This window comes from Haemorhous mexicanus, chromosome W (assembly GCF_027477595.1).
Source record: "Haemorhous mexicanus isolate bHaeMex1 chromosome W, bHaeMex1.pri, whole genome shotgun sequence".
NCBI classification, from domain to species: domain Eukaryota; kingdom Metazoa; phylum Chordata; class Aves; order Passeriformes; family Fringillidae; genus Haemorhous; species Haemorhous mexicanus.
Window position 1 is genome coordinate 5,253,025 of NC_082380.1, and position 14,171 is coordinate 5,267,195.

A 14,171-nucleotide genomic window follows, 5' to 3' on the forward strand; every position below is an offset into this window, starting at 1 on the left:
CAGTGGTCCTATAGAAGTATTGGTCCTCCTCTGGATATGACGAGTGGTGGCGGTGGTCGTGGTGGTGTCTCAAATCCCCAAAATCAGAGATTATATATGCTTAGGTTCAGGTGGTAATTGTCAGTACCTCCCCCAGGCTGGGAACTTTCACAATGGAATGATGTAATACTGTGAGTCATTGCAGCTGCCTATTCTGCCAGTGCCATTGAGTCCATTATGGCCCATTACCAGAGGTGACCACCTCAGAATGGTTGTGACTGTGCTGGTGCTTCCCCAAAAAGAGTTATCACAGCTGAATCATTGGTGTGAAGAAAAAGAAACACTACCCTGCCTTGCAGGGTTGCCTCTTTTTTCCTTATCTCATTTAATATCCATCTTGTAGCCTGAGGTGTCAAGTGTGCACTGGGCAGCTACTGCAAACGACCCATCATTAACAGCGTGTCAGAAATGAGGTAGAGAGGAGTCGAATATACCTTTTGTTACACCCACATACTGCTAAACTGGCACTCTATTCCTGTAACCAGGACAGAGGGAACCCACATTGGAGCAGGGGAAGAGTGTGAGGAGTCCTCCCCCAGAGGAAAAAGCAATGGCAGAAACCACGAGATGAACTGACCACAACACCATAATGTAAACATCATAAAAATTACAAAGTAATTAGGTTGAAAGGGACTTCAGGAGGTCAAACTCCTGAGTGCCACAAAAAATAATATAAAAAAACAGAGAGGGAATGAAACAAAAGAAAAAGCATCAAACTTACCATGGACTTGATTGATTTCTGAATTCTGAGAAAGAATTTCATCTGCTAATTTCTGAGCAGTTGGCAAAACTTCTGTGTGGTGCACTGTGATCAAATACTGAACAAATTTTTGTAGTTGGTCTCTGTTCATTTGAAACAGTGTCTCTGAAATGGGAAGATGCAGTTTAACCTGATCTGGCTTGCGGATCCGGTATAAAGAGAGTGCCACAACGTGGGCACAGTAAAATATGTCCTTGTTTCCACAGCTACAGGTCACTGAGGTAATCTTGCAACGATCAAAGCTGATAGCTACACTGCAAACAGTTTCTGGCTCTGATTGCATTGCAGGGTCTGTCACAGTGCCACTCAAGTGGAAACCTGTGAAGGGAAACAAAGGAGGGCTTACATTCTTAAATAAAGTACCATATCTCATTTTTTGATAACCTTTAATTAATCTAGCAAAAGTCATCATGTATTTCTGAGAAAGAATATATCTCATAGAACTTGCTTTAATTACAAGTATGATGAACCCTGTCTTTCTGTCATACCCTTTTTATATCAAATAAAATCAAAAGGAGCTGGTTTACAAGCCCTCTTTGCCATTCCATTACAACATTCATAAAAGTTTGAAAGTAAGAAAAAGTTACTTGGTAAATGATAGCTGCAGAAGCAAAGTTGCATCCAATTAAGACCAATGTGAAACTCCCAGCAGTTCAGCAAGCGGGCCGCAATTTTCCAAACCTCACACCAGTCTGCACTTACCAGCAAATTTACCCATTCTCTCAATAAGTAAGAGGAAAGTAGTGCACTCTAGTGGTACAAACCCTGGTCCTAATCTCAACTCTGCCACCGATTCACTGACACAAGTCACTTAAACTCATTGCTTTCACTTCTTCCACCACCAAGCTGATGCTAAAGGTCATCATCAACCCAAGCTATCTGGTAGGGCAGCTATGTCAGTGTAACTCTTGGGAAAAGGAAACTGCTGCAGTTACCAATACACAGGATATCAGATTCATAATAGTCAGTGTTATAGATAGATAATGAGATGATTTGCTCTTGCAATTAAAAGATAACTATTGTGCGAACTTTAAGAAAAGCTTTGATGATGTATAGTTATGTTATGGTAGTTTAGATGTCCTCTGTTCTCCCCATAGTTCCCTTCTCCCCTCCACCCCCCACCCCGTATTGTTGCCATCAGACAGCTGAGGTTGTCTAGGACAGGTAAAAAAGAAGGCGTGCACATGCGTCCCTTGCATGGGGCAGTTGGGAATGGAAAAGCTTATTGCTTAGGGGGTGTGGCATGGCAACACCTGATCTCCAATCAAGTTATAAGAAAGCAGTTTCCACTGATAAATGGCAAAGAAGAGCTGACTGACAGACTTTGGGAGGGGCCAGGGCTGGCTGATGCAACCCCCCAGGGGTATAAAGGACTGAGCATCCATCTTGAAGATGAACTGGCCATGTGGTATGCACGAGGGGGATTTCCCAGCACTGCAGCTTTTTCCTTATGTAGTCCTTTGTTGTATTTTTATTAAGGTTTAAGAAACCTTTTTAAATTTTCAAAGTGATCAGTTGTCTCTCACAATGGGGGCTCGTGAACCAGGATATAAGGCCTCTTCACCCGTGGCCCCGGAGATGGTGCCGCTGCTGATTTTAGCAGATGGAATGACTTCTCTTGGGACCATCGATGATTGCAGGTAAACCTGGGGACTACAAAGGGCTATATAACCAAGAAAAGAAGGAGAAGGATCTAGAAGATTGTGAGTATAAGTGTGTGTATGCCGGAAGTGTGAGTGAAGTAGTTTCGGGAGTGTGCTTAAGATAAAAGATCCTCATAATTGTTTTGGCCAAAATATAGTTCTGTAATTCCAGTATATGAACGTGAGCTTCACATTGGTAATATACGGATCCGTCCTGGTCTGTTGAAGCTTCAGGGTAGGGGGCGGTTGGAAGCAGGGCGGGACACGTGTGAGAAGAAGGGGGGGAAGCCGATAACTGGCGGGATGTGTGAAAAAGAAGGGCTGAAATGCGGAGGGCGGGATGCGTAAAAGACAAAAGCAGGGACCCCCGGCTTGGTGGGACGCATGAAATTAAGGGATTTGTAAAAGCTCAAAAGCACTTGGAAGTCACCAAGTTGAGAGCCACGGTATTAAAGTGATAGCGAAAATCACCATTCAGCTGTGTTTGAAGCCGTGCCAGACGCGGCGAGTTTAAAATAGCGTCCGTTTCGGGACCGCTAGTCGAGGTAACTTTCCCGGCCCGCGGGAAGGGGGGGAGGAGGAACGGGGGGACACGACCACATGGCTGCTCCACGTGGAGCAGCAGTGCACTGCGTGCGGTAAACTCCTGGTGCTCTGGCAGTGCAATAACTCCCAGAGCTTATCAGCCGGGGCGCGTCTAGTCACAGTAGTGGTGGCCAGCGACAGCTGGGCCGCAGCTCAGGCCAAGCCGAGTGCACGGGTTCCCCGCGCGGGGGCTGTGGAGAGGGCAAGTGGGGTTTCACTGGTCCGTTGCGGTGATTCTCCCGACCCGCGGGTGCGGACTAGGCTAGGGGCCGAGTTTGCGTAAAGCAGTGTTTGCAGCCGCGCCGGACGTGGCGAGTTTCTGGTACGCGCTGACCCAGTGAGGATGGGGGAGGACCGGCGGAGGTGCAGCGCCGGGATTGCATGCGGTGTTGGCGGTCAGAGAATGGCCCAGGTGCGGGCGTCCCCAGGCCGGGGGCGCGGGGTCCGCCACGGCAGTGTGCCGCAGCCGGCTCCACGTCGGCTGGAAAAGCCTCTAGCAGGCGAGTAAGCCGGTACCGCGCGAGCGACGGCAAGTGTTACAGCCCCTAGGCAACAAGTCTCGCCGAACCCCGGGGCCGAGGGAGAGGCGGAACTTCTGTGAATATAAAAAAACCCTAACAGCGCTCTTGAGGAATTTGTTGTTATAATCAAGACCATAGCCTGCGGCAACTCAAGATTGCCGGACAGGCAGCTGCACCCGGCAGGGCTGGACGGGGCACCAAGCTGCAGAAACTTCCCTGCGATATTCATCAGCGTGGAGCCGTGAAAACACAAGAGCACCACGTGAGTGGCTCAGCAGCTGCTTCCACAGGTGTTATGGGTTGGAAAGCATCTGCTGACATTCCACTTTCATAAAATGCCGTGAACCATCCTCCACAGTGATCACTTCATTTGTGAACTTGCAGGGCCTTCCGAAGAAAGCAGTTTCCGGGTACCTTGTAGAGACTTTGCACAGGGGTGCTGTTGGCAGCGTAACATCTTAGTAGCATCAGAGCCCAGCTATTCTCTCTGTGTGGGGGGTTTGATGAACTGCCTGATTGTGTTGAAAAGTTTGAGCAGTTCAAACACTAGTTTGATGGGAATTTTTGTGTTATGTTTCTAAGTGCTGCTCATTATATCAAAAATCCTCTTAAAATTTTACCTGGCAAGGGAAGAGGGATAGCTTCTTGTTTGAGTGGCTGGGAGAAGGAGACAGGTTTAGTTTTTGTGTTGCCCTCTCCCAAGAGGATGCAGCGCATCTACTTGGCCTTGGAAGAGTGGAGGTACAAGGTAAGACATGTTAATGTGTGCCATGAAAACACTGAAATTTTGAGGGTTTAGCACCTCTTCATTTCAAAGCCTTCAGTCTCTGCTAGGAAGTGCCTCAGTGTTTTCATTGTTCTGGGAGGAGAACAGAACAACAAAAAATGCTCAGTTTTTTGCCCTCCCAGTGTTTTAAGGTGAGTGATGGGGGATGAGAGTCCAATACGGTCTTTCTTTAACCTTTCCTTTAAAACAATACTGTCTGATTCCACCCCAAAGGCACAGAGGGTAAAATACTACCTAGAAGTGGCAGGGTGGTAACAAACAGTAGGTATCCTACTACTCTCTTCCCAAAAGAGCTCTGGGGAGTGCTTTACACATATGTGCCAGTGTGTATCTATGGGTACATGTGTACCAAAGTGTGTGAGTCTGTACATGCAATACCTGTGTGTGCCAGTGTGCACAGCTCTGAGTGCACACACAAGTACCAAAGTATATGCATGTGTGTTAAATTTTCCTCTCAAGTATGACTATGTTAGTGTACAGTCCTGTTTGTGAGCGTGCATAAGCTCTGCAAGTGTGAGCATAGCCCTATGTAAGATATGTGTGTTGATAACATTACCCATATTAGTATACAAAAATTTATATGCTTGTGTTAATGTACACAAGTTCTATGTACAAGCAAGTCTCATGTTTGTGAGCATGTCTGCACTGGTAGAGACTGTACATGAGTGTCTCTGTGGCACATGTGTGCTGGCGTGTGCAAGTAGAGCGTACACAGCTCCGTGAGTGTGTACAAGTGTGTGCTGCTAACAGGTACCTCTGTATGCCGAGGCTCTATACCAGTAAACAAATACCTGTGTGTGTGTACTAGTTCTGCACATGCCCCTATGTGCAGACATGGGCTGAGCACGCCCAGAAACATGGCTCTGGATGCACAGCTTTGTGCATCTGGTTGCTGTCTCACCTGAGAAAACAGATGTGAGTGTTTGTGTGTGTCAATGTGTATGCATCACTACTGAGCTCTACTGACCAGAAGAGCCCCTAACTCCCTGTGTACAATATGTAAAGTTCAACTTAGTTTATAACAGTAATACAAACCAACCCATTCAAACTGATGTTATTTACATTCTTACCTTGTGCCTTAATTTTGTTGTAAACTTGTTAAAACGTCTAAATGTGTATTGTACTTTGTGAAAGACAAGTGAAAGCCTTGCGACTACTCTAAGTGCTTTAGATAACTGTTTAGGTAACATTTTTAAACAAAAAAATTAAATTATGTTAGTCATTAATATACTTGTGGTATGAAAATTACAAGTATCTGTTAATGGGAGGAACAATGAGAAACATTAAAATAATTCACTTAAAACTTTAGTGAGAACCAGAGGACAAGAACAGGTTGGCCCCTGTACTTGCCACTGAGAAGATTATAGTAACCCTGCTGCAGGCAGCAACCAATTTTTATACAGTTATAAAGCATGAATCATCTCTGTCATATACTACAGATACTCTTTATCCACTTAGTCCCAGAAAATTCAACAATGCCGCAGTCTGATCCCAACATTGATGTTCAGTTTCAGTGGCTATCAGAATGTCATCTACATACTCTAACAAGACTCCAGCAGGATTCTGATTTTTCCATTCCTCGACTTCTTTTGCAAATTTATGTAAACATGACATTGATTTTTGGTTCAGGCATTAAGTCACAGGTATAGTTGCAAAGCAACACAAACAAATTACATATTATCAGTATTAAACTTGAACAGACTGCATACATAAAATCTGGAATGGATATTACAAGTAAGGTGTTATACATTCCTATTTATAATGGAAATTATATAAAGCCACACTCCCTCAAAGTCCAAATCTGATTCAGTATTCTTGTATTTCAAGAAAAGTATGTTGTAGGAAGCAGTATCACATGAAAATTAGGGAGTAAAAAAGAAATATATACATAGCTATAGTCTAAAATATTTCATCTCAAATTGTTTTTAAGAAACTCTTTAATCTACTGGAAATGAAGAGGAAAATCTAATTTTTTCCATTTGTTTATGCTGTGCATTTCAGAGCAGGTTGTGCAGTCAGTATCACTGTCTGGATTTTGTTCAGCTACAGAAATGCAATATTCTACCAGAAGTCATAGACACAGACTCTTGGTTTTTGCAAGATAATGTTTATCAGTTAAGGTAGTTAGAGTTGAAGAGGCAGTAAGCTGTAAGATGCACAGATACAAGGGAGGGGGGAGGAGGATCAAGAACCCCAGGCATACTTGGCATTCTTGCTCTTGGCTCCACTCAGCACATACAGAGAAGGGGAATTGCCCCTTGAATAATGAGCTCCTCCCTCTGACTTTCCCTTTGATTTTTAAGTAATCATAGAATGCTCCCGTCAGTGCCCTCTCTCAAAAAAGAGGTATTGTTAAAACTTATTCAGCACTATTTCAGGTTAATTTCCAGTAAAGAAGAGATATATTGGTGGTCTCAAGGAAATTGTATAGGAGATATATTTTTAATATCACTTTCCTATTAAGTATATATCAAAGTCTCTCATTTATGACCTGAGAAAAAGTGTAACACTTGAACACTCAAAAAGGGCCTGATCCTACTCCTTCCTGCTCTCAGTAAGTAGCTGAATTGGGTCTTGTTGAGCTGGAGTTAATTTTCCCATAGCAGCCCTCCCAGTGCTGTGCTTTGCGTTAATAGCCAGGAAGGTGTTGATAACACACCAGTGTTTTGGCTACTGCTGACCAGTGCTGGCACAGCATCAGTGCTGTCTCTCCAACATTCCATCCCATCAATAGGATGGGGGTGGGCAAGACCCTTGGAGGGCACACAAGTAGGCCAGCTGATCCAAATTAGCCAAAGGGATATTTCATACCATATGACGTTTGCTCAGATATATAAGCTAAGGGAGAGAGGAAGAAGGGGGGGAATTAGTGAGTTTTCAATGTTTGCTTTCTGGAGGAACTGTTATGCGTGCAGAAGCCCTGCTTCCCAGGAAGTGTCCAGACATTGCTTGCTGATAGGAAATAGAGGATAAATTTTTTTTCCCTTTGCTTGTGCGCATACATCCTTTTACTTATGCTTTAGCAAACTGCCTTATCTCAATGTACTAGTAAAAGCCCCCCCTCTCATGGCCATCACTGATGACTGAGGGGGACTCAAGGATTCTTCCCTGGAAGAACTGCTTACAGCTAAGATGGGAAATGAGGAGGTAAATGAGGAAGTAGAATTCTTAGTAGATATGGGAGCTAGTTACTTGGTGCTAAATACAGTAAAAGGAAACTTGAGTAATGATTCTATAACAATTATTGGTGCAACAGGGAATCACGAAACTCAGCCATTTTTCAAGCCCATTGATTTTAAATTAGGAAAACAATGGATGACTCACCAGTTTTTGTATCCACCCAATTTGCCAAAGCCTCTTCTTGGGACAGATTTATTAGAAAAACTAAAAACTGAAATCAAATTTAAAAATGGAAAAATAAAGGTTATTATTCCAGAACCTAATTATGTGGAAGCCTCTATTTTTGCACTACAGTCTCTGAAATTGGACATGATCCATCTGCCTGTATCACTTGAGGATGCAGTAATTCTGATAGTCTAAGCTGGAGAGGTGATGAAACTGTGGAAATTTTCCAGGATGGAAATCCATTTCGGATTTAGGTGAAATGTGCCGTTTTGAATTATTAAGTCTGTAGCTTGCTAGCATAAGTGAACCTGTTTAGTCTGCTAGCTTTGCTACACTCACAAAAACTGCCTCAGCCGAGAAAAAAGGAATTCAATTTCCAAGATGAAGAGATAAGAAGGGCCCCTTGAACTTTGAAATGAACAAAAAAGCCTAAAGCTAAGGCTGCAAGAGACCAAGAGATGGACAAGATGACCAGAGAGTTCTCTCTGTACAAGGACTGATAAGGACTAATTGCAAGTTGTGACCCGAAACCAGTAAAATGAATATGCATGAACCTCTTGTGAAACTCTAAGCATATGTACAAATAAGGGGAGATAAAAAAGGTTAAGGAATTCTCAGGGATGGGTATGTCCTCTAGGGGGAATGATCCCCACATGCGTCCAGCTCTGTAATAAACATACCAGCTTTACAACTTTTACAAAGTGATGGAGTTAGGGTTTTTTTCCGCAAATCAGTGCCCAGGAGATCCGAAAGAGCAGAGCCTGTAAAGATTAAAGTGAAACCTGGAGTGGGACCAGTAAGGCAAAATTAATATCCTTTGAAAATAGAAAGTTGCAGGGGGTTATTATCACTTGTGGAAAAGTTTATAAAATACGGCCTATTGAAGGAATGCAAATCCAAATTTAATAAACCTAATTTGCCATTTAAGAAGGCAAATGGAAAGGATTACTGGCTGGTACAGGATCTTAGAGCCATAAATTAGATAGAAGAAGATATACATCTGGTAGTAACAAAATGTTATACCTTGCTAACAACCTTGAATGAAAAATTAAAATGGTTTACAGCGTTAGACTTGAAAGGTGCATTTTTCTGTATCCCTTTGAGTACTGAAAGTCAAGAGCTTTTTGCTTTTGAATGGGAAAATCTGAGTACAGGGAGAAGAACCCAACTGACTTGGACAGTTCTACCGCAAGGATTTAAAAATAGCCCACCGTAATCAGAAATTAAATTGCAAAAGAAGTCGAGGAATGGAAAAATCAGAGTCCTGCTGGAGTCTTGTTAGAGTATGTAGATGACATTCTGATAGCCACTGAAACTGAACATCAATGTTGGGATCAGACTGCGGCATTGTTGAATTTTCTGGGACTAAGTGGATAAAGAGTATCTGTAGTATATGACAGAGATGATTCATGCTTTATAACTGTATAAAAATTATAAAGATCCAACCATGCCTCTGACCCCCATGGCCAGAAGCAGGGCCTTCTTTCTATTCAAAGATTTCCCGGACTCGCCCAGATAAAATCATCGGCCATTTCCCAGGAATGTCCAGAACATTCACAGAATGGCACCTGGAAGACATTAAATGGAGGAACAGCGATGTCCTGGCTACAACTGAAAAGAAGACCATTTCGAGGAGCTCAGCCATCCAAACCTATGGACTAACTTTTGTACAGGACTGAATCTGTATAGTCCCCGTTATATATATGTAGGGACTTAGAGAAATCTTTGGTCATTTCTGCTCCAGGCAGAATAAACTGTATAAAAACTGGCTACCTGGAGCAGTTGGTGTGAAACTCTGGGGAGACGCTGACACTATGTCAGTTTGAACCAGGTTCACCCCGCGTCAAAGTCCGGGGTTGACGCTGTCTTGGCTGTGGCGGTTTTATAATATTCTATTTTTGGTTGTTGATCTAATAAATTTATAAAAATTTTTTTTATAAATTTGGCTGCCGATTTGATCATTTACAACAGTATCCAAAGACAAAGCACAAATAGTCCAGACCACAGTAACCTACTTGGGATTCGAAATCCTCCAAGGACAAAGGAGGATGGGACAGGAACGAAAAAAAGCAATTTGCCAGCTCCCACAGCCACAAACAGTAAGAGAGTTGTGTGCCTTTCTCAGGATGATCAGATGGTGTTGCCTGTGGGTCAGCAATCATGGGCTGCTAATAAAGCCACTGTATGAGCTCTTGAAGAAAGCTCAGAGGGACTTTATAGTCTGGACTGATGATCCACAGGCTGCCTTTTTACAACTCAAGCGAGCCCTTATGCGGGCTCTTGCTTTGGGGCTCCCAGACCCCATGAGCCTGTTTGAACTATTTGCTGATGAAAGACAAAACAGAGCACTGAGAGTGCTGTCACAGTTCCTCAGGGACCAGAGGTGGTCTGTGGCCTACTTTTCAAAGCAACTAGATAATGTCAGCCAAGGCTGGCCTAGTTGTCTGAGGACAGTAGCAGCCACTGTTCTCTTGATCCAGGAAGTTCAAAAACTGACTTTGGGACAAAGCATGGTTGTTTATTCAAAAACTGACTTTGGGACAAAGCATGGTTGTTTATGTATCACATATGGTGTAGTCAGTACTTGAGCAAAAAGGGGGCCACTGGCTATCTCCTAACCAGATGCTAAAATATCAGGTAGTCTTGCTGGAGCAAGATCATGTGACACTCAAAATGACTTCTATTGTTAACCCTGCTATGTTCTTACTTGCCCAACAAGTAGAAGGAACCCCAGAGAATGATTGCTTACAGACTATAGAAGAAGCGTGTTCCAGCAGACCTGACTTAGGAGACTGACTCTTGGAAAGAACTGATTGGGAATTGTTTACCGATGGGAGCAGCTTTGTCTGAAATGGAAAACAATTATGTGGATATGCAGTGACTACACACCATGAGATAAACAAATGGGGGGCACTCCCCTCTAAAGTTTTGGCCCAGAAAGCAGAACTAATTGCACTCACTCAAGCATTGGAACTGAATAAAGGAAAATGAGTTAACATTTGGACTGATTCAAAATACGCCCTTGGAGTGGTACATGCACACACAGGGCCATCTGGAAAGAAGGAGGCCTTTTGACATCTCAAGGCACATTGATAAAAAATGGAAAACATATCTTGGATTTACTTGAAAGTATCCAGAAACCAGCAGAAGTTGCCATTATGCATTGCAGAGCACACCAAGCAGGTAAGACCAAACTGGAATTGGGGAATCATTTAGCCAATAAGGCTGCCAAAGGGGCCGCAGAAAAAGGCACATTAGAAAACAAAGTTTTCTCTTTAGTACCCCTGCCAGAGTTACCTCTCCAAGTAGAAAAACCAGAGTATTGTGCTAAGGATTGTCAATTAATTGAAACCTTAGAAGCAAAATTTGATCCACAAGGCTGGGCAGTTACCCCAACCAGGCAAATAGTAATCCCTGAACAGATCTTGTGTGAAATAGTGGATCATGAACACAAAGCCACTAATTGGAGTACTGAAAAACTTTTCAAACATTTGCAAAAATCTATAATTAGGTCTAAAATGGCTCAGATTGTACAGTCAAGAATCCAACACTGTATAGTTTGTCAAAGAAACAACTAACACAGCTAACAAAGTAGTGCTGGGAGCCATAAAATCTGGAAATATTCCAGATGAATACTGACAGATTGATTTTACTTAATTGCCCAGAAAAGGGGTATATAAATCCCTCCTAGTTCTGATGGATACCTTTTTTGGGTGGCCAGAAGCCTTCCCTTCTCACACCAACCAGGCTAAGAAAGATACTAAAATACTGTTGAATCAAATATTACCTACATTCGGGGTACCTTTAAGAACATCATCCAACATAGGTTTCCACTTTATTGCAGAAGTGGTACAACAGGTTAGGAAAGCCTTGGGAATAGCTTGAGATCTTCATACTCCTTATGGGTCCCAAGCTAGTGGCAAAGTAGAGTAAGTGAATTATATAATCAAATTGCAATTGGGTAAAATATGTCAGGAAACCTCCTTGACATGGGTCCAAGCCTTACCTGTTGCACTACTTTTAATTAGAATTCAGCCACAGGGCACCAGCAAAATAAATCCCTATGAGCTGCTATATGGTCAACCCTACCAAGTACCACACATTCCAGGAAACACACACATAAAAGGAAGGGTTTGAATAATTTCCTCATTTCTCTTTGTAAAACTTTACACAGTTTGCAGCCAGCAGTGATCTCCAGGCTGATGGGATTGGACAAACCAGTGCATGAGTTCCAGCCAGGAGATTGGGTCTACTTGAAAGACTGGGGAACTGTTCTGCACCATCCAAAGTAGAAGGGGCCTTTCCAAGTACTACTGACAACTTTTACTACACTGAAATGGGACATAGGAAAATCATGCATACATTACTCCAGAACTAAAAGGGATGAAGCCCCTTGGTTAATCAAACCGTTGTCTGAGAAAAAACAAGATGCCTAAGTCTTGTTTTGCTATCCTGACAATAGTTAATTCAGCCTTGATTTGGGAGAAAAATTTCCATCCAGTTTTATTGATGCCATTTTGTTTTTTCCTTTTTTTCTCTGTTGTCTGTATTCTTTGCACATATATTTGTAGCTCTGTAGCCTATTGTATTAGTGGCTAATTTTCCCAGTAATTTTCCATGGCCTTTCCCTAGGCAGAAAGACAAAAAAAATTCCAGAGGTATAAGCCCTGGGGGGTTGCAAGGCCCCAATGCTATCTTAGTCCTTCCTGACTACCAAGGTTAAGAACAACTCTTCAAGATACATTTTCATGGACAAAGTACAACTAGTGCCAAGGGGGGAGCTCCAGAAAAGGCGCTTGACCTGGAGGAGAATTGCATCACCACTTGTCCTTCTAATTGGCACTTTTAATCAATTATGCTATTTTCCTAAAACTTATAAAAATGTGCTGACCCCTGGAGGGGGTGGGCTTTTGTGGACATCTTTCCATAACTGCCCCTGAAGACCTTCAAATAAAAATACACTTTTATAATACCTCCTTACTAAAATTATCTCAAGTTTCATTTCCAGGTTGTGAAAAAGGCAACAATATTACTAAATGTGATCCAAGTGTTGCACAAAAATGGGAGAAATTAATACTAGTAGAATAGAACAGCGTAGCCTTGGGAGAAGTAAATAAAGGATGTAACTTGGGCAAACAGAAGTCATGCAAAACTCAAGCAGGATGACAGCTCAGCTCTGCAAAGCTGACAAAGCAGAAGTTATGTGAAACAATGATATTCAAACCGGGGGTCAAGGAACAGCCACCTAGAAAGAACACCGGATATTGAAGACCACTGAAGACCCCAAAGAACCATATAAGGACTTCTGATAAGGAATACGACTATGTAAAATAAAGTAATGACTATGTAAAATAAAGTATTACATATACGTCAAGAAAGCAGGGATAGCTAATGAATATGTAATCAGTGTGTGTGATAAAAACTCTATTTACCTGATGCTCAGGGCACTCAGTTAGAGGAAGGATCTTCTCAGTGACCAGCATGCTACAATAAAGAATGCCTGCTTTCCAACATTCAAAACTGTTAGAAAGTTTCTATCTGGCTGATTTTGGCATAAAAACATAAGGACATCTAGGAAGAGATACAACATACAGATGGGCTTGTGATCAAGGGGTGGACCTGACCATGGGGGCTATCACAGAGGTTATTCACAAATGTAAAACATGCTGCAAAATTTAAAAAGCTGCGTGAGCGAAATCTCCCTGGAATAGAAGGCAGTGGATGGGTTTCTGATATGGTAAGGCCTGGCAAATTGACTACATTGGACCACTGCCATGAATACACCATGGCAAGAGCTGCATACTCACCATGCAACTACTGGTTGTCTGGAAACATACCCAGTAAACCATGCTACTGCTCAAAGCACCAACTTAGGCCTTAAGAGACATATTTTGTGGTGACATGGTACCCCAGAGAGAACTGAGTCAGACAATGGGACTCATTTTCAAAATAACTTTATAAACTCTTGGGCAAAGAAACGTGGAATTGAGTGGATATATCACAACCCTTATCACCCACAAGCCTCTGGAAAGACTGGGAGGTATAATGGACTGCTAAAGACTGTTAAGAGCATTAAGCAATGGGGCAGGGAAGCATTGGGATGCAAATTTAGCAGAAGCCACTTGGCTGCTTAACACCAGAGGATCTGCTAACTGCCCTGGTCCAGCCCAAAAAAACCCCCTACACACTGTGGGGGAAGATAAGGTCCCCATACTACACATAGGGAAGTGTCTGGAAAAGTCAGTGTGGATTTCTCCTCCCATGGGAAATGGCAAACCTATTTGTTGGATTGTCTTTGCCCAAGGACCAGGATGTACTTGGTGGGTAATTCTGAAGGCTGGGGAGACCTGGTATATGCCTTGAGAAGATTTAACCTTGCAGGAAAATAATCTGTGGTGTGAGATGTATGTTGCACAAAGTAAAGCAGCAGAAATTACATGAACTGAGAAAGAGTGAATTTAGTGAGGAGCAAGGAGTGCAACAATGACCTG

General features: G+C 42.8%; 1 protein-coding gene across 2 annotated transcripts in view; it reads right to left on the bottom strand.

The window, feature by feature from the left end:
* LOC132341478 (zinc finger SWIM domain-containing protein 6-like) overlaps window positions 1–14,171 on the bottom strand; it is a 318,134-nt gene that overhangs the window by 137,273 nt on the left and 166,690 nt on the right. For both annotated transcript variants that reach the window (XM_059873054.1, XM_059873053.1), the window contains exon 2: window positions 761–1,117. In XM_059873054.1, coding sequence (XP_059729037.1) covers window positions 761–1,117 — 357 coding nt within the window. The remainder of the gene's footprint in view (window positions 1–760; window positions 1,118–14,171) is intronic.